This window comes from Symphalangus syndactylus, chromosome X (assembly GCF_028878055.3).
Source record: "Symphalangus syndactylus isolate Jambi chromosome X, NHGRI_mSymSyn1-v2.1_pri, whole genome shotgun sequence".
Lineage (NCBI taxonomy): Eukaryota > Metazoa > Chordata > Mammalia > Primates > Hylobatidae > Symphalangus > Symphalangus syndactylus.
The window spans coordinates 24,065,934-24,087,467 of NC_072447.2; the positions used below are offsets into that span (position 1 = coordinate 24,065,934).

General features: G+C 47.3%; 1 protein-coding gene across 1 annotated transcript in view; it reads left to right on the forward strand.

The window, feature by feature from the left end:
* Positions 1–16,683: 16,683 nt before the first annotated feature.
* WWC3 (WWC family member 3) overlaps positions 16,684–21,534 on the forward strand; it is a 129,713-nt gene continuing 124,862 nt past the window's right edge. Inside the window, exon 1 of the mRNA XM_055266990.2 lies at positions 16,684–17,028. Coding sequence (XP_055122965.1) covers positions 16,748–17,028 — 281 coding nt within the window. The 5' untranslated portion in view covers positions 16,684–16,747. The remainder of the gene's footprint in view (positions 17,029–21,534) is intronic.

The window sequence follows — 21,534 nt, forward strand, 5'->3', positions numbered from 1 at the left end:
AAAAAATAACAATAATAATAATAATTCAGTGACTTAAACTACAAATCTCACTAAGTGACCGAGGTAGACACTCGAGATCACTGGGTGACTTGGTTCCAAAGAGTCATTTGGGGATTCGTGCTTCCTGTCGTTTCCAGTCCACCCCCTAGGATGTTGTCCTTGTCTCTAGCTTGATGGTGGGCTGCCTCCATCTGTGGGTGGCAGCAAGTGGCAAGAGGAAAGACAGCATGGAGGACACACACCTCTAGGATGTCTTAAGTCCTGGGCCAGAATCCACACCTCTTACTTCTACCCACACTCCATGGACAACTTTAACATTATAGCCACCCCCAACCACAAATGGGGCCACCAAATGTATCCACGTGTCCTGCAAGAAGGGGAGAATGGATTCCAGTGACAATGGATACCAGTCCCTGCCAGAGAATTCAGCACAGATTTTCTCCATGTGGCTGCAACAGAGTTGCTCAATGGTTTTTTGTTTGTTTGTTTTTTTTTTTTTTTTTTTTTTTTGAGACAGAGTCTGGCTTTGTCGCCCAGGCTGGAGTGCAGTGGCGCGATCTCGGCTCACTGTAACCTCTGCCTCCTGGGTTCAAGCAACTGTCCTGCCTCAGCCTCCCAAGTAGCTGGGATTACAGGCACCTGCCACCATGCCCACTAATTTTTGTATTTTTAGTAGAGATGGGGTTTCACCATGTTGGCCAGGATGGTCTCGATCTCTTGATCTCATGATCTGCCCGCCTCGGCCTCCCAAAGTGCTGGGATTACAGGCGTGAGCCACCGCGCCCGGCCAGGTCAATGTTATTGATTGAATCGTGCCATTTTCCCCACACATTCGCACCCCCACTTTATCATGTGCTAATTTTTTGTGCTGTGTACTCATTTCAGTTCACTTCTTCATTAGCCTATCTGCTTACTAATGCTTCAGTAATGCGCTTTTTCAATTATGCCAGCTTTACAGTGTCTTTCAGTATCAAACAGACCAAGTCCTGCCTTTGCCACTTAGTCTTTTTTGCAATGTTTTCTGACTCTTTCACTGTGATTTCCATTTTTAAGATAGCTTATCTATTGGTAAAAATATATTGTTATACTATTTGGGATTTTATAAAATTAGTAGATTAATTTGGTGATTTCCTATTCAAGCTCTTCCCTCTGGTCAAGACTTCCTTTGAGTCTTCTAGTAGTGCCTTAAGTTGTTGTCGTTGTTTTTAAATATCGATTTTGCCTATTTATTAAGTTCTTTTTTTTTTTTTTTTTGAGACAGAGTCTTTCTCTGTCACCCAGGCTGGAGTACAGTGGTGCGATCTTGGCTCACTGCAACCTCAACCTCCCGGGTTCAAGTGATTCTCCTGCCTCAGCCTCCTGAGTAGCTGGGATTACAGGCACCTGTCACCACACCCTGCTAATTTTTGTATTTTTAGTAGAGATGGGGTTTTGCCATGTTGTCCTGGCTAGTCTTGAACTCCTGACCTCAAGTGATCTGCCTGCCTCAGCCTCCCAAAGTCCTGGGATTACACTTGACTTAAGCCACTGCACCCGGCCTGTTTCTTAAGTTCTTAAACATTAGTTTATCTGGTTATAGAGGTTTAAATTAGGTGTTTTCTTTCAGCTGGTGGAAGATATTATTCGTTGCATTCCTGCTTCTTTTGTTACTGGTATGATTCTTATTATCAAATGACTTCATTTTCCTTTGTAGGTGATTCTTTTCCCTCTCTTCTTGGTAAATTTTTCTCTTAACTTTTGTGTTTTGACGTTTTAATATGACATGTATAGGTGTGGATTTGTTTTTGTTTATCTACTCTGAGAATTCATGTCTCATCAACTCCAAAAGAATTTAAAATAACCAGTTACTACAACCAAGTTTTAGTATTTAAGTTTTATTATCTTAATTTCTCAGGCTACTCATTCTCAAGTAGATTACGTTTGTTTCTGCCAGATACTCCAGGGACTGGACTGGGGCCTGTTTTTCCACTAATTTCTCGTCTGGAATTTCCATGCCACAAGGATGGTGTGCATTCACACTCCACAACTCCGTGCATGGACTTGAGATTCTGTTTTCTTCTAAGATTGTTTTCCATTCCCTCCCTTGGAGTATCTACAAGAAACAAGCTTCCTTGGCTGGGCACGGTGGTTCACACCTGTAATCCCAGCACTTTGGGAGGCTGAGGAGGGCAGATCACCAGAGGTCAGGAGTTCGAGACCAGCCTGGCCGATGTGGTGAAACCCCGTTTCTACTAAAAATACAAAAATTAGCCAGGCGTGGTGATGGGTGCCTGTAATCCCAGATACTCGGGAGACTGAGGCAGGAGAATCGCTTGAACTGGGGAGGCGGAGGTTGCAGTGAGCCAAGATGGTGCCACTGCACTCCAGCCTGGGTGACACAGCAAGACTCCATCTCAAAAAAAAAGCTTCCTTGCTACTTTCCTGGGAGGATGAGAAGTTTGCCTACTCCTCCCTTTCATGAAGGAGGTGGTCAGTCCATGTCCCAGCTTTATGCAGGAGTCTCAGTTCCACCTAACTTCCTGTCTTGTGGGGTCAACATCATGTCTTTTACTTTCGTGCTGGAATGAAAACCTCAGCCCTTAATGGTGAGTGTCTAAGTAGAGATACAACCCCCTTCTGACCGAGGAAAGGGATTTTTCTTCCTAGCTTGTCTGCGTATTTGATATTGATATTCTCTTTTATACAGCATGCCTATGTGTTTGGAGAAATATGGAGGGTAGGGGATGTATTACCCAATCTGCCCAGTTGCCAGAACTGCAAGTTGGAGTCTGTTTCCAATTTTTCAATACTATAAATAATAATGCTATGATGAATATCCTTGCCCATTAATGTTTATGCACATCTCTGGTTATTTTCCTTGGATAAATGCCTAGGAATGGTCAAAGAGTATGAACATTTGTAAGGTGTTTGATATATATGTGAGGCTCCATTGCCAGCCCCCAAAAACGCACCACTTCACATTCCCTGGAATTCCTGCTTTCCGGTGCCCTTGCCAACATTTGGAACCTTTAAAAAAAATCACCATTAGTTAGATTTTTAAAATACTGTGAAAAAAAGCATAGTGTGAAAACAATATTTTTATGTTTATAACTAGTTAGAAAAAATCAAGAGTTGGGCACAGTGGCATGCGCCCGTAGTCCCAGCTACTCAGGAGGCTGAGGTGGGAGAATCACTTGAGTCCAGGAGTTTATGGCCAGCCTGGGCAACATAGTGAGATGCTGTCTCAAAAAAGGCAGAGAGAGGTGGGACGCGGTGGCTCACACCTGTAATCCCAGCACTTTGGGAGGCCGAGGCAGGCAGATCACGAGGTCAGAAGATCAAGACCATTCTGGCTAACACGGTGAAACCCCGTCTCTACTAAAAAATACAAAAAAAAAAAAAAAAAATAGCCGGGCGTGGTGGCGGGTGCCCGTAGTTCCAGCTACTCAGGAGGCTGAGGCAGGAGAATGGTGTGAGGAGCTTGCAGTGAGCCGAGATTGCGCCACTGCACTCCAGCCTGGGCGACAGAGCGAGACTCCACCTCAAAACAAAACAAAACAAACAAACAAAGGCGAAAAGAAAAAAAAAGAGAGAGGGAGGAAGGAAGGAAGGAAGGCAGGCAGGTGGGCAGGCAGGCACGGTGGCTCATGCCTATAATCCCAGCACTTTGGGAGGCTGAGGCAGGTGGGTCATGAGGTCAGGAGTTTAAGACCAGCCTTGCCAAGATGTGAAACCCCGTCTCTACTAAAAAATCCAAAAAATTAACCAGGTGTGGTGGCGGGCACCTGTAATCCCAGCTACTCGGGAGGCTGAGGCAGAGAATTGCTTGAACCTGGGAGGTGGAGGTTGCAGTGAGCCAAGATCACGCCACTGCACTTCAGCCTGGGTGACAGAGTGAGACTCTGTATCAAACACACACACACACACACACACACACACACAATAAGGCTGAGTGTAGTGGCTTACACCTGTAATCCAAAAACTGTGGGAGGCCGAAGTGGGAGGACTGCTTGAGCCCAGGAGTTCAAAACCAGCTTGGATGACAAAGCAAGATCCTGTCTCTACAAAAAATTAGCCAGGCATGATGGCACGTGCCTGTGATCCCAGCTACATGGGAGGCTGAGGTGGGATGATAGCTTCATCCCAGGAGGTTGAGGCTGCAGTGAGCCATGTTTGTGCCACTGCACTCCAGCCTAGGCGACAGAACAAGACCCTGTCTCAAAAATAGAATAAAATAAAAATAAAACAAATAAATGCTACTCTGCACTCTGCTGAGCATAAAACTCAAGCAACACATCACTGAAACAGTGATTACTGTTACCCGAACTTTTGTCTAGACTGATGCTTCTTTTTATTAGCCCCACCCATTTCTCCCCGTCTTCATCAATGCTTCTTCAACTTAATGTGCATGGGAATCACCTGAGGAGCTTGTTAAAGAGCAGGTTCTGATTCTGAGGAGCTAGTTAAAGAGCAGACTCTGATTCTGAGGAGCTTATTAAAGAGCAGATTCTGATTCTGTAGGTCCAGGGTGTGGCCTGAGAATACCTCCCGCATTTTTTTTTTTTTTTTTTTTTTGAGACTGAGTCTCACTTTGCCGCCAGGCTGGAGTGCAGTGACGCGATCTCAGCTCATTGCAACCTCTGCATCCCAGGTTCAAGCGATTCTCCTGCCTCAGCCTCCCAAGTAGCTGGGACTACAGGTGCGTGCCACCATGCCCAGCTAATTTTTGTATTTTTAGTAGAGACAGGGTTTCACCATGTTGGCCAGGATGGTCTCGATCTCTTGACCTCGTGATCCGCCTGCCTCGGCCTCCCAAAGTGCTGGGATTACAGATGTGAGACACCGCACCCAGCCGAGAATCCCCATTTTTTAATGAGGATGCTGATGGTGCTGCTCTGTGGACCACAGAGAATGGTTGACTCACTTTGTTGTTGGCCACAATCAGACCACAGTGGAATTCAGCCAGTCAGAGCTCGGTAACTTCCAAAGCACATATGGCTGCAAACAGCATTATTAGGCCCTTCCATCAACACTTCCTAGCTAAAGTGACAGAGTTAAGCTGATCCTTTATAAGGAGCATAAATCAGTTGGTTAGTGATGAAATAGCTTATTGAGATGACAACCAAATCACACACAAATAGACACACACACACAAATACACAGACACACACACACAAATCTATAAATGGGAGAGAATGTAAAACAAGGGCAGAAAGTTAGATTCAGATTGTGCAAAAACAAAAACACAAGCCCCTTAGCAGGAAGGCAACTTGCATCATATCAGATCTTATCAGCTTCAAGCAGACTCTGGAGAGGTGAGCAAGCTTTCTGAGTTAGGGTGGAATTTATCTGGTAAACAAGACGATATTTCAATTTGGTATTTCAATATGGTTTGCCATTATTGACATAGGATTGCAAAGATAAGTTTGTAATTTTTTTACATGAGCACATTCATTTGGACATTGTATGACCTTTCGGAAGTGTTGATCATAGCCTTCAAGAGTGTTGTGTGTGCACAAAAAGGGATTTATTCAGGTTTACAAATTTCACAGTCAATTTATTTGAGTTACGAGTTCTAATGCCTAGTTTTCCCTTAATCTTCTAAGTTTAGTCTAGAAATCTTATTATTCTCTTTTCTTTTTAAATTCTATTTTAAGTCTAGCAAATAATAGCAACCACTTTTAAGAGGCCTTTGGAAAATACTTGACCCTATTTATAAATTCAAACACCTTCATGCATTTTAAAATATGTTTAAAACTTGTAACAGACTACACTCAATTCCCTTCTTAATTACTTCAGTTGTCTCAATAAACAAATACACTCCCAAGTTTACAAATAACTCTTTTAAATTTAATGAATTAAATTGACATGGTGAAACAAGTTCTCTTAAAATGTTCCAACACTGTATATAATTTAGTTTTCATGAGCCTCAAGTCAGTGACAAGAAAAAAATAGTTTTCAACTAAGATCACAAGATTACTCAATTATACATTTTACAGTGATTTCCAAAGCTTAGAAATTCTTTTAAACTTTATGAATACATGGAACATCAGATATGCACAGATTCTTTCTGCATTCCGAATATGAATCCTATAGTTTTGATTCTCTTAAGAGATTCTGTACTTTCCCTAAATCCTCCTGGAGCTGAAAGATTCACCCTCTTACAGCCGACCGTTACCATCCTAGTAACTGAGCTGGTATACACACCCAAGATTTGGGCTGGACCCTGACTAAATTCTTGTCAATGACCCTAATGGGGTACTTGAACCCTACTCATAATTGCTATGTCCCTGATGCCATAATTTACGGGAGGTGCTCTCGAGGCTCCTGACCCTTAGTTTTAAGTCATACACGTTATTGATTCTTCTACATACACCTGGACATTTGTAGGCTGACAGCATAGATCACTTGAGATTTTGTATTTATCTGGTTCTTAAGATGTGTATTTTTCCCTCCAGCTCTAAAGACCTTTGCGCTTAAAGGAATCCTAAGATAGATAGATAAATGTCCTTTCTATTTGCTAATGAAGGCCTTTGGAATCTGTGGAATCTTTCTAGATGCTTTAATCAGATTTGGGTTTTGGGGCAGGATTTTCTTGTAGGTGGTGGTGTTTTCTTCCCTAAAGGCACATCATGTCTGGTGTCTCTCTTTTTGTGATGACAGCAGGAAGATATCTTTTTATGAATACTCCAAATAATATTCAATTTTGGATACCTCAAAAAACGGCTTTGTCTGAGCCGTGGTCACTGATTTTGAGGTCATTTATTGACAAGAAGGTGTGATGTTAGTGATTAACAAGATAATCCTTTATTCATTTAAGAAATATATCTTGATCACCTGCTCTTTGCAGATAGACAGTGGAGAGTGAAACATGGCTCTTTTCCTCCTGTTGCTTCTTGCCCAGGAATTTCTCAGCCTTGGTGCTATTGACGTTTTAGGCGGGTAAGTCTATGTTGTCCAGTGCCTTGAATGAGGTTTAGCAGCCTACAATCAGTGTCCTCTACCCACTAGATGCCAGCAGCACCGCCTCTTCCCTCTCCATAGTCTTGACAATCAAAAATGTCTCAGATATTGCCAAATGTCTCTGGGGGGCAAAATCACCTCGTTGAGAACCACTGTTCTAGTCGAGTAGGGGAGAAGAGATATTAACAAGTAAGCACAAATACAAATTCAGTAGGGGTTATTGGCTCATGCCTGTAATCCCAGCACTTTGGGAGGCCAAGGCGGGCGGATCACCTGCGGTCAGGAGTTTGAGACCAGCCTGGCCAACATGGTGAAGCCCCGTCTCTACTAAAAGTACAAAAATTAGCCGGGCGTGGTGGCAGGTGCCTGTAATCCCAGCTACTTGGGAGGCTGAGGTGGGAGAATCGCTTGAACCCAGCAGGCGGAGTTTGCAGTGAGCCGAGATTGCGCCATTGCATTCCATCCTGGGTAACAGAGCAAAAACTCTGTCAAAAAAAAAAAAAAAAAAGAGAGAGAGACATGATGTGCTACTGTGAGAAATCCTGGTGTCTTAGCCTGTTCTGTCTATAATAAAGTACCGTAGACTAGGTCTGGCCATCTTTCTTGTTTGTGATGTTAGTAGCCAGTGATGCTCAAAGCTGCGATCTAGTCAATCCTTGTAAGTTCTATTTGTTCATTCTAACTCTAATTTCATCACTCCTTTAGGATTATCTGGAATGCTTCTATTAAGAGCCACTTTGCTCATCTGCAAGTTGGATAGCCAGGGATCCAAGGTAAATCTGAACTTTGGGCAACTCATGGCCAATGTGGGCATTTCTGGTTTGCCTCTGGTCTACACTGGATATCAGCTGCTACAGTTTATGGCATGTACTTGAGAGGTCCAGCATGTCATGCCTGGGGCTCCTGGGTTTGGTGGGATCTCTGGGGGCTTTCATGGCAGGCTTCTGTTTCCTGTGATTTCCCAGCACTGATTGGGACCCTGTGAACAGAGTTCTATAGACTCTATTCCCTACTGAAGCAGCAGCAGGAGCCTGGGGGCAAGTTTCCAGGCCTGTTAGTTTCCTAGCGCCACTGTAACAAAGGACCACAAACTGATGGCTTAAACCTACACAAATTGATTCTCTCACAGTTCTAGAGGCCAGAAGTCTGGAATGAAGGTGTGAGGCAGGGCGACTCTCTCTCTGAAGGCTCCAGGGTAGAATCTATTCCATGCCTCTCTCCCAGCTTCTGGTGCTTGCCAGAAATCCTTGGCATTCGTTGGCTTGTGGCCTCATTACTCCAATCTCTGCCTCCATTTTTACATGACCCTGGTGTCTGCGTTCCTTTTGCCCTCCCTTGTGATATGACACCAGTCATATTAGATTAAAGGCCCACCCTCCTCCAGTATGACCTCATCTTAAGTAACCGCATCTACAAATACCCCATTTCCAAATAAAGCCACATCCACATGTACCCAGGGCTAGGCTCTCAGCGTATCCTTTTTTTGGGTGGGGGAGCACAATTCAACCCCCAGCACCAGGGACCCAAGAGAGTCAAGAGCAGTGGATGTTCTTCCTGCCGACGGGGTCATGCTGACCTTGGGGAAGTAACTGGGCTGGCAGAGAAGGTTGGGCAGCAAGTAGTTTGATTTGCAGGGACAGAGCCCCTTTCCCCAAAACAACCTCCTCTGCTGTCACTGAAAATTGTTGTTTCTTTGGAATTTTCAAAGGTCACCTGTCTAGAAGTGAAAGGTATGGACAGAGCCGGCTTCAAAGGCTGCTGCCTGTGCAATTGTACAGGGCACTGTGCTCCAAAGGGCGCGTGCTTATTGTAGTGTGGTCCACTGTTACCATCTGGAAATTCTTGAGATTTTTTTTTTTTTGGAACAAAGGGTCCTGCATTTTCATTTTGCACTGCAAAATGTAGAGCACAAACTATGTAGCTGACCCTGGGTTGGGACATCAGGCAGCGGAGACGCATAGGAAGCCAAGGCAAAAATCAAGCTCTCTAACAGTGTGGTTGGCCTGCAGCTGGCTTCTTGTCCATTTCTACTTCTGGGCCAGGGAAGTTGGACTGTACCTTACTGTGCAAGCCTAAAGCTGAGTCACAAACAGATCCAGGCTCTTCAATGTGCTTATCATGCAGAGCAAGTGTGAAAGTGGCTTGTGATTACTCTTTGCTCAGGGATTGCCATAGGGCTTGGCACCTCTTAAATGATAAATAAACCCCTCTTGATTATGAGGTGAAGTAAGGCAAATACTACCCAGATGGCTCTGTGAATCGATATTGTTAAGTAAGTTTTTTTAGATGCCTACACCCCCACACCATCCTCTTCCATGGGGTGTAATATGATGCTTCTTAAACTAACAGCCCTGGGGGTGGACATTTCAATGAGTTCCCCTGTGATGCTGCCGCTGCTGGACAATGAGCCACATTGTGAGCAGAAAGAGTCCTAGAAACAGGCCAGGTGCAGTGGCTGACGCCTGGAATCCCAGCACATTGGGAGGCCAAGGTGGGCAGATCGCTTGAGTCCAGGAGTTTGAGACCAGCCTGGGCAATATAGTGAGACCCCATTTCTACGAAAAGTTAAAATATTAGCTGAGCATGGTGGCTTGTGCCTGTGGTCTCAGCTACTCAGGAAGCTGAGCGGGGAGGATTGCTCGAGCCCGGGAGATTGAGGCTGCAGTGAGCCATGTTTGCCTCACTGCACTCCAGCCTAGGTGACAAAGTGAGACACTGTCTGAAAAAAAAAAGAGAGAGAAAGAAAGAAAGAGTCGTAGAAACAAAGAACAACTAGTTATAAAGTCAGGAGGCCTGATGGTTAATTTCATGTGTCAACTTGACTGGGCCACTGGGCCACGGGGTGCCCAGATATTTGGTCAAACATTACTCTGGATGTGTGTGTGTGTAAGGGTGTTTCTGGATGACACCCACATTTGAATTGTAGACTGAGGGAAGCAGATTGCCTTCTCAGTGTCGGTGGGCCTTGCCCAATCAGTTGAAGGCCTGGCTGGACCACAGAGGCTGGGTAGGAGGGTGCTCCTGCTGTGTGACTGCTTGAGCTGGAATGTTGGGCTTTTCCTGCCTCTGGACTCAAACTGAAACATTGGCTCCTCTTGGATCTCAAGCCTGCTTACTTTCAGACTGGAACTGACACCATCAGCTCTCCTGGTTTTCAGGTTGTCAGACTTGGACTGGAACTGTGCCATCATCAGCTCTCCAGCTTGCCAACTGAAGATTCTGGGATTTGTCAGCCTCCATAATTCCACGAGCCAATTCTTTATGATAAATATCTCTGTCTGTCTGTCTGTCTCTCTCTCTCTCTGTGTGTGTGTGTGTGTGTATGTGTATGTGAGAGAGAGAGACAGAGAGAGTTTGGATATATATATATATATGTAGGAGCTATTTTTCTGTACAGCCCTGATGAATACAGGAGGTCAGATGGGACAGCTGGGCTTTAGTCTTAGGACTGATGCATTTTAGCACTGGCCAGGTCATACCGGGCTAGTTACTTACATTCTCCGAACCTTGTTTTCCCACTATAAAGCTTGGGCAGTATAAATGTTCTCATAAATTACACATTTGAGCCCAGGAGTTTGAGACAAGCCTGGGCAACATAGTGAGACTCCTTTTCTACAAATGTATATAAACTGGGTGTGGTGGTGCATGCCTGTAGTCCCAGCTATTCAGGAGACTGAGGTGGGAGAATCACTTGAGCCTGGGAGTTGGAGGCTGCAGAGAGCTGTGATCGCAGCACTGCACTCCAGCCTGGATAACAGAGTGAGACCCTGTCTCAAAAAAATAATAAAAATACATTATATATATATCTCATAGGGTTTTTTTGACCTCAGCACTGGTGTCATTTGGGGCAGATCATTCTCTGGTGCTGGGCTGTTACCCATTAGATGCCAGGAGTACCACTCTCCCAGTTGTGCCAAGCAAACATGTCTCCAGGCATTGCCAAATGTCCCCGGGGGACACCATCACCGCCCCCCCGCCAGATGAGTCACTGATTATATAACAATCATCTTGGTTACCTGTGTCCAGAAACGGTTCCATTCATGTTACAAGAGAGGCTAATTTTAATGCTAGTGTCACCAAATGAAAAACAAAGATTGCTCATTTCTGAGTGAGATAAATTTTCCTTCTTGTCTCTGCAAGCCTGAGACTTCTGAGCTGCTCTGCCTGGCTCATAAAGCAGAGGTCTGCAGTTTTAAGGATCTGTTTTTCCAAATACACAGGGGACCAGAGCCCTAATCCTAAATAAGAGAGAAGCCAGCCAGGAGGAAGCATCTTGTAGTGTGCTGGCTCACGGCCGCTGCCTCTTCCTGAAATTATGGTGTGCTTGGAATACATTTTGAATTGGCCCCTTCACATTTTGTTGAACAGAACCCATGGGAAGGGGAGGAAAATAAGTAAAAGTGTAAGGTTGGAAGAGGAGACCTGGAGAGGAAGGAAGTGAGTGGCTCTGAGTTTCCTAAGTTTGGAGAGAAATTGGTCTACATTTTTAAAAAATCTGAATTTTAATCACCCAGGCACAAATGCAATGTGCCTAAAGCATGACAGCCATTCACTGATTCCAAGGATGATGTTGTTTTGTGATGCGCACCCAGACACGGGAGTTAAGCGCTAAAATGAACCAAACGCAGACTGGCAGATTTATCCACACAGTGGACGCTTTGGGAATACCCTGCCTGTCTTTGGAGTGGAAGATTAGGACATGAGAAAAACCTGAATTTTCAAAATGGACGCATCTACACAAATCAAGGAAGTCCCAGTTGAGAAAAGTGCTCCCCGTCCACACACGAAATCTAAACAGTGACTTTTTTGAATACAAGTCAAATAAGTGTCTAAAGTTTATGTCTTTACATAAAGCCATGAAATAAAACACCAAGAAATAACCTCACCCTGTCCCCATTCCAACTCCTGAGCCTGGGGAGAGGTCCCCTTAGGGATCTTTGCAATTTACCCTTCCTTTGATGCCCCTAAACCAGCAAGACAGGAATGAACAAGAACAACATCTTCTAATCTCCTCCAGTGCTTGTGGATTTGCATTATTTAAATATATGAGAAATACCCATAATTGAGTAATTATTCCAGCATTTAAAGAATGCCAAACAATGAACCATTTCTTCTTCAGACCTAATCCGGCCCATTTCCGTTTTCCTCTTAGCACAATGTGTAGAATTACCCAATGTGTTGCTTCCTAGAACACTTGATTGTTTATACAAGGTAGGCAAGACTTCTCTGGCGGTATTTATTTTTCTCATTTTACACTTGATGATTGTAGCCCTCACAGATTTTCCTTTTCTAGACGCTTATCAAGTACTGAATGTGTATAGATCCAATTTTGCACTTTCCTTTTTACAAATAAAGCTTATCCTTTAGGCGAGGGCTGGGGAGAGAAGGCAGAATCTGATAGTAAAAATCTTCAGACTCTGTCCTTGTTGGAGTTACTCCTCAACCATCATTTTAAGGAAAGTATTCGGCAAGTTAGAGATCAGTGCATTGTAATAGCTTCAGAAAGGGGATTTCCCAGAGGGTCTGGGAGGAGAACAAAAGCATTTGCATCTCCTTTCCCCAGAGACTAAGTGGATTTTTCCTGAGCTGCTTTTCCATGTGAAGTCTTGGTGGGAGGATGGAGCACTACACAATGTTCGTGCTTTTGCTGTTGGCCCGGCTGTGGTTTTAATGCGGAGGAAATAAAGAATGTAGAATTGTGCATTCAGTTAGGACTTAAGACTCCTTCACCCTGCAGTGTTTTGTGTGTGCGTGTGGTTTTTAGTCCGATATGGAAAGCCCCACTTGACTGTAAGAAAGACAGGCCTTATTCTCTCTAACAATTCACACTCACACACACACACACACACACACACACACACACACACACACACAGAGAGAGAGAGAGAGAGAGAGAGAGGGAAAGAGAGAGAGAGAGAGAGGTCCCAATTTATGGCAAAGCTGGGAAGTCAAGAGTCCCTTCACACCCCTACCAATTTCTCTTCCTTCCCATCTCCATTCACAAGTCTTTAGGGACGATCAGCAGACGCCTGGGGCTAACATTGCACACAAGTGGAAAAGGACTAATGGTGTAATAAAGAGGTCTTGGTCACCCCAAGCGCTGGCCTCTTCCTCTCTGGTTCAGCTCCTTTTAGGAAGACAAATGCAATAGCCCCACTTCTGTTCTCTCAGGCAGAGAGTGTCCAGAGGCAGTGGGTGGGCATGTGGATGAGGTTTTCTCAGTGAGGGTTTCCAATCTCTCTCTTCTTTGGCATGCCGTGTCACACTCCTTTCGCCTCTATTAATGTGCAAATAACAGTAGGAATGCCTCTAGATGTTATGGTGATTAAATGAGCTCGTATTTGCTAAGTGCTTAGATGACAGCAAGTGTGCAGGAGCCTATCTTAGGTCAGGCTCTTTAGAAAGGGTGCCTGAGATGGGGGTTCTCGAGTGAGCGGCTGATTGGAGGCATGCTTACACGGGTAAGGGAGGCGGGACCGGGCAGGGGAGGAGCTGGCAAAGCTATGATGTCCAGAGAAGTCCAGCCTCAGCCTGATCCCATGGGGAGCTCTGGGGTGTCAAGGGCATTCGAGTTTGTCCCACCAAGGCAAGGAAACTGGACGGTCAGCTCCTGGGGCTGGGTGTAATCTCTCAGACATCTCTGTTAGTGAAGGGTCATCTTCACAATACTCCAAAAGAAGGGAGACCGCCCCAGCATCTCCTATACAAGTAAACAATTTCATGACAGCAGCTCCGTGTGCCAAGGGGCAAGAGCTCAGAACTTGGGAATCTGAACATCTGAGCCTCAGTTTCCTCATCTGAGCCACCTTCCCTTTGGTCTCACAAAGCCTCCCACGAGTCCCCAAATTGAGGTTGGCACCCTGGCTTCATTTGTGGACAAGTCACAATTGTATTACAAGGGCCTATTTCTATGTTTAGTCCCCAAGGGAGTGCAGGCTGAAGCACAGACTGTCCTCTTCTCTGCAGCATGCCTACACCCAGCACAGTGTCTGCACGTGGGAGGTCCACTATTTGCTGCCCGCCTGAACGGGTAGAAATCGTTCACCTTCAGTGAAGACTCCTCGGCGCTGGCCTCTTTGAGCTCCTAATTGGATGCAGTTTCCCCCACCCCTTGCTCTACCTGATGCTTTTTTCATCTTGCCTTTCCTTCTGAGTCTTTTGATGTGTGGTGTATGTGTTCTCCTCTTTCCACCCTCTCTCTGCAGAAGTCGGTTTCACTCCAATATGCCCCAGCCCCATTCAAAGTACTTTCGAGTGATAGATTTGTGTCCAGATTTGTGAGATTCTAAAAGGACCAGGTGACAGGGAGGGTGGAAATGCAGCTTCAGATCGGCCATGTTGGGTGGTAAGGTAAGAAGGCAGTGGCAGGCCCATTGGCGATAAATCATGCCAATCGGAAGGGAAGATGTCAGAGCAGGGACACTCAGCACTTGGGGCATTCCCTGGCACATGCGACATCACAAAATATGTGCTTTTTTGACCCTCCCACTCTTACCCTTGGACATGGAATAATCACACATGTTTAACTAAAAGGATTCATGCGGTGGAATTTCTGACATAGAACATTCAGGTAGGGTTAGATAGATACTTGGGGAGCAAGAAAGTGTCTGTGTTGTAGTGGGAAGAGGGAGAGGAAAGACCTTCCTTGGATAGTTTCTTGGACGTCGCTATACATTCACATCTTCACATTCTTCTTCTTCTTCTTCTTCTTTTTTTTTGAGACAGGGTCTCTGTTCCGTCGCCCAGCCTGGAGTGCAATCGTGCAAACACGGCTCACTGCAGCCTCGACTTCCCTGGCTCAAGTGATCCTCCCACCTCAGCCTCCCAAAGTGTTGGGATTAAAGGTGTGAGCTACCGAGGCCGGCCCCACATTCTTTTTTTTTTTTTGAGATGGAGTCTCACTCTGTTGTCCAGGCTGGAGTGCAGTGGCACGATCTCGGCTCACTGCAACCTCCGCCTCCCGGGTTCAAGCAATTCTCCTGCCTCAGCCTCCCGAGTAGCTGGGATTACAGGCATGCGCCACCATGCCCTGCTAATTTTTGTATTTTTAGTAGAGACGGGGATTTCACCATGCTGGCCAGGCTCATCTCGAACTCCTGACCTCGTGATCCGCCCGCCTGGGCCTCCCAAAGTGCTAGGATTACAAGCGTGAGCCACCGCGCCCGGCCCATTCTTCTTTTTTAAAACAACCTTTCCTCTCATAAAAGTAATATTACCATTTTACAAAAAATTGGAAGGCAAATCATTTTTTAAAATCCCGCCAAAGGAATGCAAACTCTTGTGAGCATTTCGGGACATTTTCCTCCAGTCTCTTCCCCTATGTATCTGGATTTCAGTCAGGCTCTACCAGATATTTTTGTATCACTGTAACTGTTTAAAAATCTCCCTGATACTGTCCTGCATTGCCTGGCATAACGTGTTGCGGCTGTGGGTCTGGGGCACGAAGTAGGTGGGGGATTTAGAGCAAGACACAGCCCCAACTCTGGAGCTTCAGCTTCCCCAGCTGGGAGCCAGTGAAACAGAAGTTCCCGTCTAGGCTGAAAGGTTTTAGGAGTTGACCCGGCTTCCTCCCCAGCAATGGTATACTTGGGTCTCTGCTCAAACGTCAGACCCCACAAACCGGATGAAGAGCTCAGGGAAGGTCAAGGAGCTCCCGCCTAGTGTGGGCACCCAGGTTAGCCCTTCTAGGGCTGTCCTGGCGGGGACGAGAAGTGGCCACCTGCCCAGCTGCCCGCTTCCAGAGGCGTCCTCCCTGCGCGACCCGAGAGGACCGGCCGCGGGCTCCCCTAGCTCCTCAGCTCCCTCGGCCCCGCCTTCAGGGGCTTTTCCCACCTTCGCGGGACCAGACGGGTTGTGTGGGAGACCGAGGGCGCAGCCTCCCGCCAAGTGCGCAGAGGGTCTCTCCAGACAGCCAGAGCCCGGGAGCGGGTGAAGGGAGGGCACTGCCCGCTCTCTCGGGAATTGTTTGCGCCCGAGGAGTCACCCCAGGCAGGCCGCGCCCGCAGTCCGGGTAGGGCGTCGTCCTCCCCGCCCGCCTTCCTCTACGCGGGGGCCCGGGGGCGGACTGACGCGGCGGCGCCCATCCTGGCCTCCATGCGGTTTCCCGAGGCCGGAGGAAGGTGGTGCAGCGGCAGGGAGAGAGGGAGGAGCGCGCGGAGAGGGAGGACGGCGGAGGGGGAGGAGCAAGCGGAGGGGTGGGGGTGGGGTCGAGGAGCCGAGCGCCAAGGAGGACCCCCAGGGAGACTGGGGGCGGAGCAGCCGGCGACAGAGAGGCGCGGAGGACGCGGGCCGGGGAAGGCGGAGCAGCGGGAGTGGGTGGAGAAGCACAGGCGGCGGGAGGAGCGGGAGCCTCCGTGGGAGATTCGGGAGGAGCAGCCGGCGTGGGAGGAGCCGCGGGGCCTGGGTGAGAACGGGGCGGGACGGCCGGAGGCGGGGCCTGCGAACGCCCCGCCCCTGCTCGCCCGGGCCGCGCCGAGGAACGAAGATGGCCGGGCGCGCCGCGGGAACGGAGGGGCGGCCGGCAGCGGCGGCGGCGGCGGCGGCGGCGGCGGCGGCGGCGGCGGCTCCCGGGCTGTGACTTCGCGCGCGGCGGCCACCTGGGCTAGCTGAACGGAGTGGGAGGCGCGGGCAGCGGCTTGCTAGGGCGGGCGGGCGGACGCCGGTGCACGGGCGCCGGGCGGAGGATGCGCCAGGAGCGGCGGGCGGCTCCCCGCGGCCGCCCCCGCGCCCCAGGCGCCGGGCCTTAGTGCTGGCGGAGGAGGCGGCGCGCGTGGGGCGGCCGGGCGGCGGCGGGGCCCGCGCCGTCATGCCTTGGCTGAGCGGCGGCCGGCGGCGACGGCGGGGACAGCCGCGCGAGGCCCCCCGGGAGCCGCCGCCGTCCGCACAGCCCCAGCGGGAACCGCCGCCGCCGGCGCCCCCCGCCGCGGTCCCCACGCCCCCCGCTCCCTCCGCGCCGCCGCCGCGGGCCCGGGAGAGCGCCGAGCTGCCGCTGCCCGCCGGCTGGGAGGAGGCGCGAGACTACGACGGCCGCGTCTTTTACATTGACCACAACACGCGCCAGACGTCGTGGATCGACCCCCGCGACCGGTAAGCGGGCCGGCTGGGGGCGCCAGACCCGGCGCGGGCGCCACGACCCGGGCCGCCGGCCGGCGCCACCGCGGATGCGCTGGGGACACGCCCCGCCCAGCGCGGGGCCGCCGAGAGCCCCCGGGCCCGGGCAGAGCTCGGAGCGCCTCCATCCCCGGAACCAGGGGACTCCCTGGAGTGCTCCGGTCCAGGCTACGATCGAGGCGCCCCCATCCCTTGGGCCCAGGGAGAGGATCGGAGACACCAGGAGGCCCTCGGGGCTGGGTGAAGATCTTTGGTTCCGGGGGTCCGGGAGAGGATCCACCCTCCCAGTACCCCGACTCCCAGGGCTCTGACCAAGAATGGAGGTGCCCCCTTCTCCAGGCCTCGAGCCCTCTGAGCGCCGAGGCCGGCCGCCTACAGGTCCCCCGCCGCTGGGCGGACCCTCTCATTCGGTTCCCTCACGTCACCCGCTGTCCGGCGCCTGGGAACTGGGCTCCTGGAATTTCCTCTCCTGGGGCTGACAGATGGCCCTCTTTTCCTTTCTCTGCGGCAGCCTCGCCCATCCCGGTCCCGGGCGTCTGCGGCCCACTGCCCCGGCCCTGGTTCTGCAGGTGTCCCCAGCCCCGCGGTGGCGAGATGAGCTGTCACCTTGGATGACAAACGTGCGCCCCAGCTTTGGGGTGCGGGTTCCTTGTCTGGCGGGTTCAGGCTGGTTTCCATCCAAAACCTGATGCCAGACGGGCCCTTGAGGGATTCCCAACCCTATTGGAGTTGGAAAAGTCTGTTCCCAAACTCTAGTTGCTCTTTAGCGCCTTAAAACTCGTGAGTTAAAACTCTGTTTGAAATAGCCTTCTGTACTGCAGCCAGAATGCAATATGATTAGTCCCATATGCTTTTGGAATAAAGGAAAACAAGAATTGTATTTTAAGTTTCCTTTTTGTGAAAGATATGCATGGGGTACAAAGCTGTCTTATTGCGTATGAAAACCCAATCAAGTAAAAACTGATTCTTGTAAAAGCACTACCAGATTTCATTTAATTAATTTCATGTAATGAAGCTTTTCCTTAACTTTTTGCTCGATTGTCTACGGGTTTCGATTGTTCAACTGCTTTTACAGAGATGTATTTTGTGTGGAATTGGGATTTCTGTGGACATCAAGTGTTTCCACAGGTTATCTGATGTCTTGTCCTCTCTAGAGCAACTCTCCTTCCAGGGCCTGAGTGCCAAAAAGGAAACACCACAGGCTTCCCAGTGATTTGAAGACTTGCAAAGGCCCAGTGTGGTGACATTGTGCCTGCTTCCTCCTACCTGCACAGGGAAGGCGGCCTGCATGGCACTGGCGTCTGAAAATAAACTTTTGAGGAGAGAAGCTGCTGAATTGTTTGAAGATTTCTCTGAGTTCAAGCAGGGGAAAACAAAAGAAAGCAAAACAAAAAGATCGTGGTTCCCTAACATTCTCGCTGAACATTGCAAACCTCTGGGCTCAGAAACCTCTATCAATCCTAGTACAATTTTATGGGTTAAAAAGATGCCTAGTTATTTTGAAAATCAGGTGAGATCGTGTTAAAATTTTAACCAAAGGCTAGAGCCCCAGCTGTTTGATCAACCCTTGGATGGTTCTGGAATTGGTAGAACTGCTTGGAATGCAGTGCCCTTTTATACCATATGTATGTTAAAAACCCAAACAACTGGAAAATGAACCAATTAAAATAGTGTTTTGCTTAGAAAAGGCTAAGGCTCACTTTCCAAGGATAATATAAAACAGTTGTGGTTATATTGGAGTGGAGATTCATGCTGAAAGATAACAATGTGAGGATTTTCTTTTTAATGGTGTAACCTGTGACAAACGTGAATGGACCATACAGAAATCAGCTTGGAGAATCTCGTTTTCCATGTATTTCAGACACATTTCCTATATTCCTTTTTTCCAGAAATTGATTTGTTACTTTTCAGACAATCACTTAAAGGTTTTTAAAAAGTCTCCATTCTAATGCTAAAAGTGTCAATTGAGTGAACAAAAGTGGATATTTTACCTTTTTTTTGTAAAGTAAAAACATGTGTGTACTTTTATGAGACGTTGTTTTTATAGTGAGTGAAAATTCAGCAGGGGACAGCTTGAACTTCAGCTCCCATAATACCTTGCCCGAAATATGTATGGAATGTTCAGCAAGCCACAAACATTTAAGTGGAGTCGGCTGAAGGCTGTAATAGTCATTCTTCTTCCTCTTTCAAAACAGAACCTGGCCGAGTTTTATAGGTGGCGGGTTATCCTTTAAAGTTGTAATTAACTTTTATTATATGGGAAGAACTGCATGTCAGAGGGCAGTGTTTTCTCCATGCGCATCTGACAGTTAAAACCCTTTTTGAGTTGCGTTTGAGTCACACACAGGAAAATGGTATTCAAGAAATACGAGGACTTTCACCAAACAGCTTCCACATAGAGCCCTGACAGGAGAAGGGCAAATAAATAATAGCTTTTTTTTTCTCTTTAAGAAAATGAAATTGTGGTGGAATAAATGAATGTAGTAGGTTAAGTGAAAATTGTTGTTGACTTTAAACATAATTTCATATAAACTTTAGTAAAAACTGTATAGCATAAAATATGGTCCAAGGGTTGTAAACAAAATCTCTTCTCGAGTTTTATAGTAATTCCATTCAGTGTTGTGTTTAACATTTGATAGTGCCAGCTCAGACCATGTTGGTGAAATTATTGTAACTCTGCTTTTTAAAGTTACAACAATGAAGATATAAGGAGACGTCTTTACGGATGTGGATACAGATGTATACACAATCTCAATATTTTAAAAGCAATTTTTTAGTTTGATTATAAGCCTACCTTCGGTTGGCTGGGCGTGGTTGCTCATGCCTGTAATCCCAGCACTTTGGGAGGCCGAGGTGGGTGGATCACTGGAGGTCAGTTCAAGACCAGCCTGGCCAATATGGTGAAACCCTGTCTCTACGAAAAACACAAAAATTAGCCGGACGTAGTGGTGTGCGCCTGTAGTCTTAGCTACTTGGGAGGCTGAGGCAGCAGAATCACTTGAACCCTGGAGGTGGAGGTTGCAGTGAGCCGAGATCGCGCCACTGCACTTCAGCCTGGGTGACAGAGTGAGACTCTGTCTCAAAAAACAAACGAAAAAACTTACTTTCAGTTTAAATTCACTATTTCTATAGATTGATACTGTACATATAATATTTCATAGTTAGTTTACTGGGAATCATACCCAAAAACTTGGTTAAAAACTACAAAGTTAGGCCAGGCGTGGTGGTTCATGCCTGTAATCCCAGCACTTTGGGAGGCCCGGGTGGCAAGATTGCTTGAGTCCAGGAGTTCGAGACAAACCTGGGCAACATAGGGAGACTCTGTCTCTACAAGCAAATAAAATAATTACGTGGGCGGGGTAGCGTGCGCCTATAGTCCCAGCTACTCAGGAGGCTGAAGTGGGAGGATTGCTTGAGCTGGGGAGATCCAGGCTGCAGTGAGCCGTGGTTGTGCCACTGCACTCCAGCCTGGGTGACAGAGTGACACCTTGTCTCAAAAAACAAAACGAAACAAAACAAAACCCCACACCAAAAAAAACCAAAAAACAAAAAAAACTACCAAGTTAACTTATTTCTGTGGCTGGTAGTTTCCTTACATGAGTCTTGTGTGGTTTACATTAGTGGCACACTAATATATTAACTGAATATATTAACTCAGAATACCTTGACCACCTTATGAAAAGGTATTTACCATTGGGTAGAAAATATGGGAAGAACATTTTTGCCCCCTTTGTAAAGCTTCATTGTCTTTGACAGTTGTGTTCACGTGTGTGTCTTGCAGGGTTATTTGGGTATTATCCTATAGATGGACTGAGTGTTTGAAACCTCACGTTCCATTTCCCGTAGCTCAGGTGGAGTTGTACGGTACTGGAAATGCCAGCTCTGGGCAGCTTAAGTATGGTGGATGATATCATATTTGAGATCAAAGTGTAAATAATCATGGGGATGGCTGAAGAGCAAGATCATGTCATGGCATAAGCTTTTGGGGACCCATTTGTTCACCAGATGGGATTTGACCTGTGCTTCATGGAGGAATTCTGTGGTATCTTAAAAGTCTTCTGAAGATGCTTTTGCTTTAAGAGGAAAACAATCCATAGCTCTGGAATTTGCTAGGTTGGAATCCCGTTTAACAGCCAGATAACATCATTGCTACCTTCTTGGAACTTTTATTTAGTTATTCAGTATTAACTAATAGGAGGTTTACTATATTTATCCCACAGAGTCTATTTTTGGATTATATAAACTGTCCTGGTTGAGCTTTCTGATAAACAGGTAATGATTTCTCCCTTTTTCTTTTTTTAAGGTTATAGATAGTGTTTGTATGAACATGGGGGAACATCTTGTTAAAAAGGCTGTAAGGAGTCAGTCCCTGGAAGAAGTGTCTCTTGCTTCCATTTAGATCATCAACCTTCATTTTTTGGTCTAACATTTTTTGGTCTTTTCCTTTCCTTCCATTTATTTATTCGTTCATTCATTCATTCA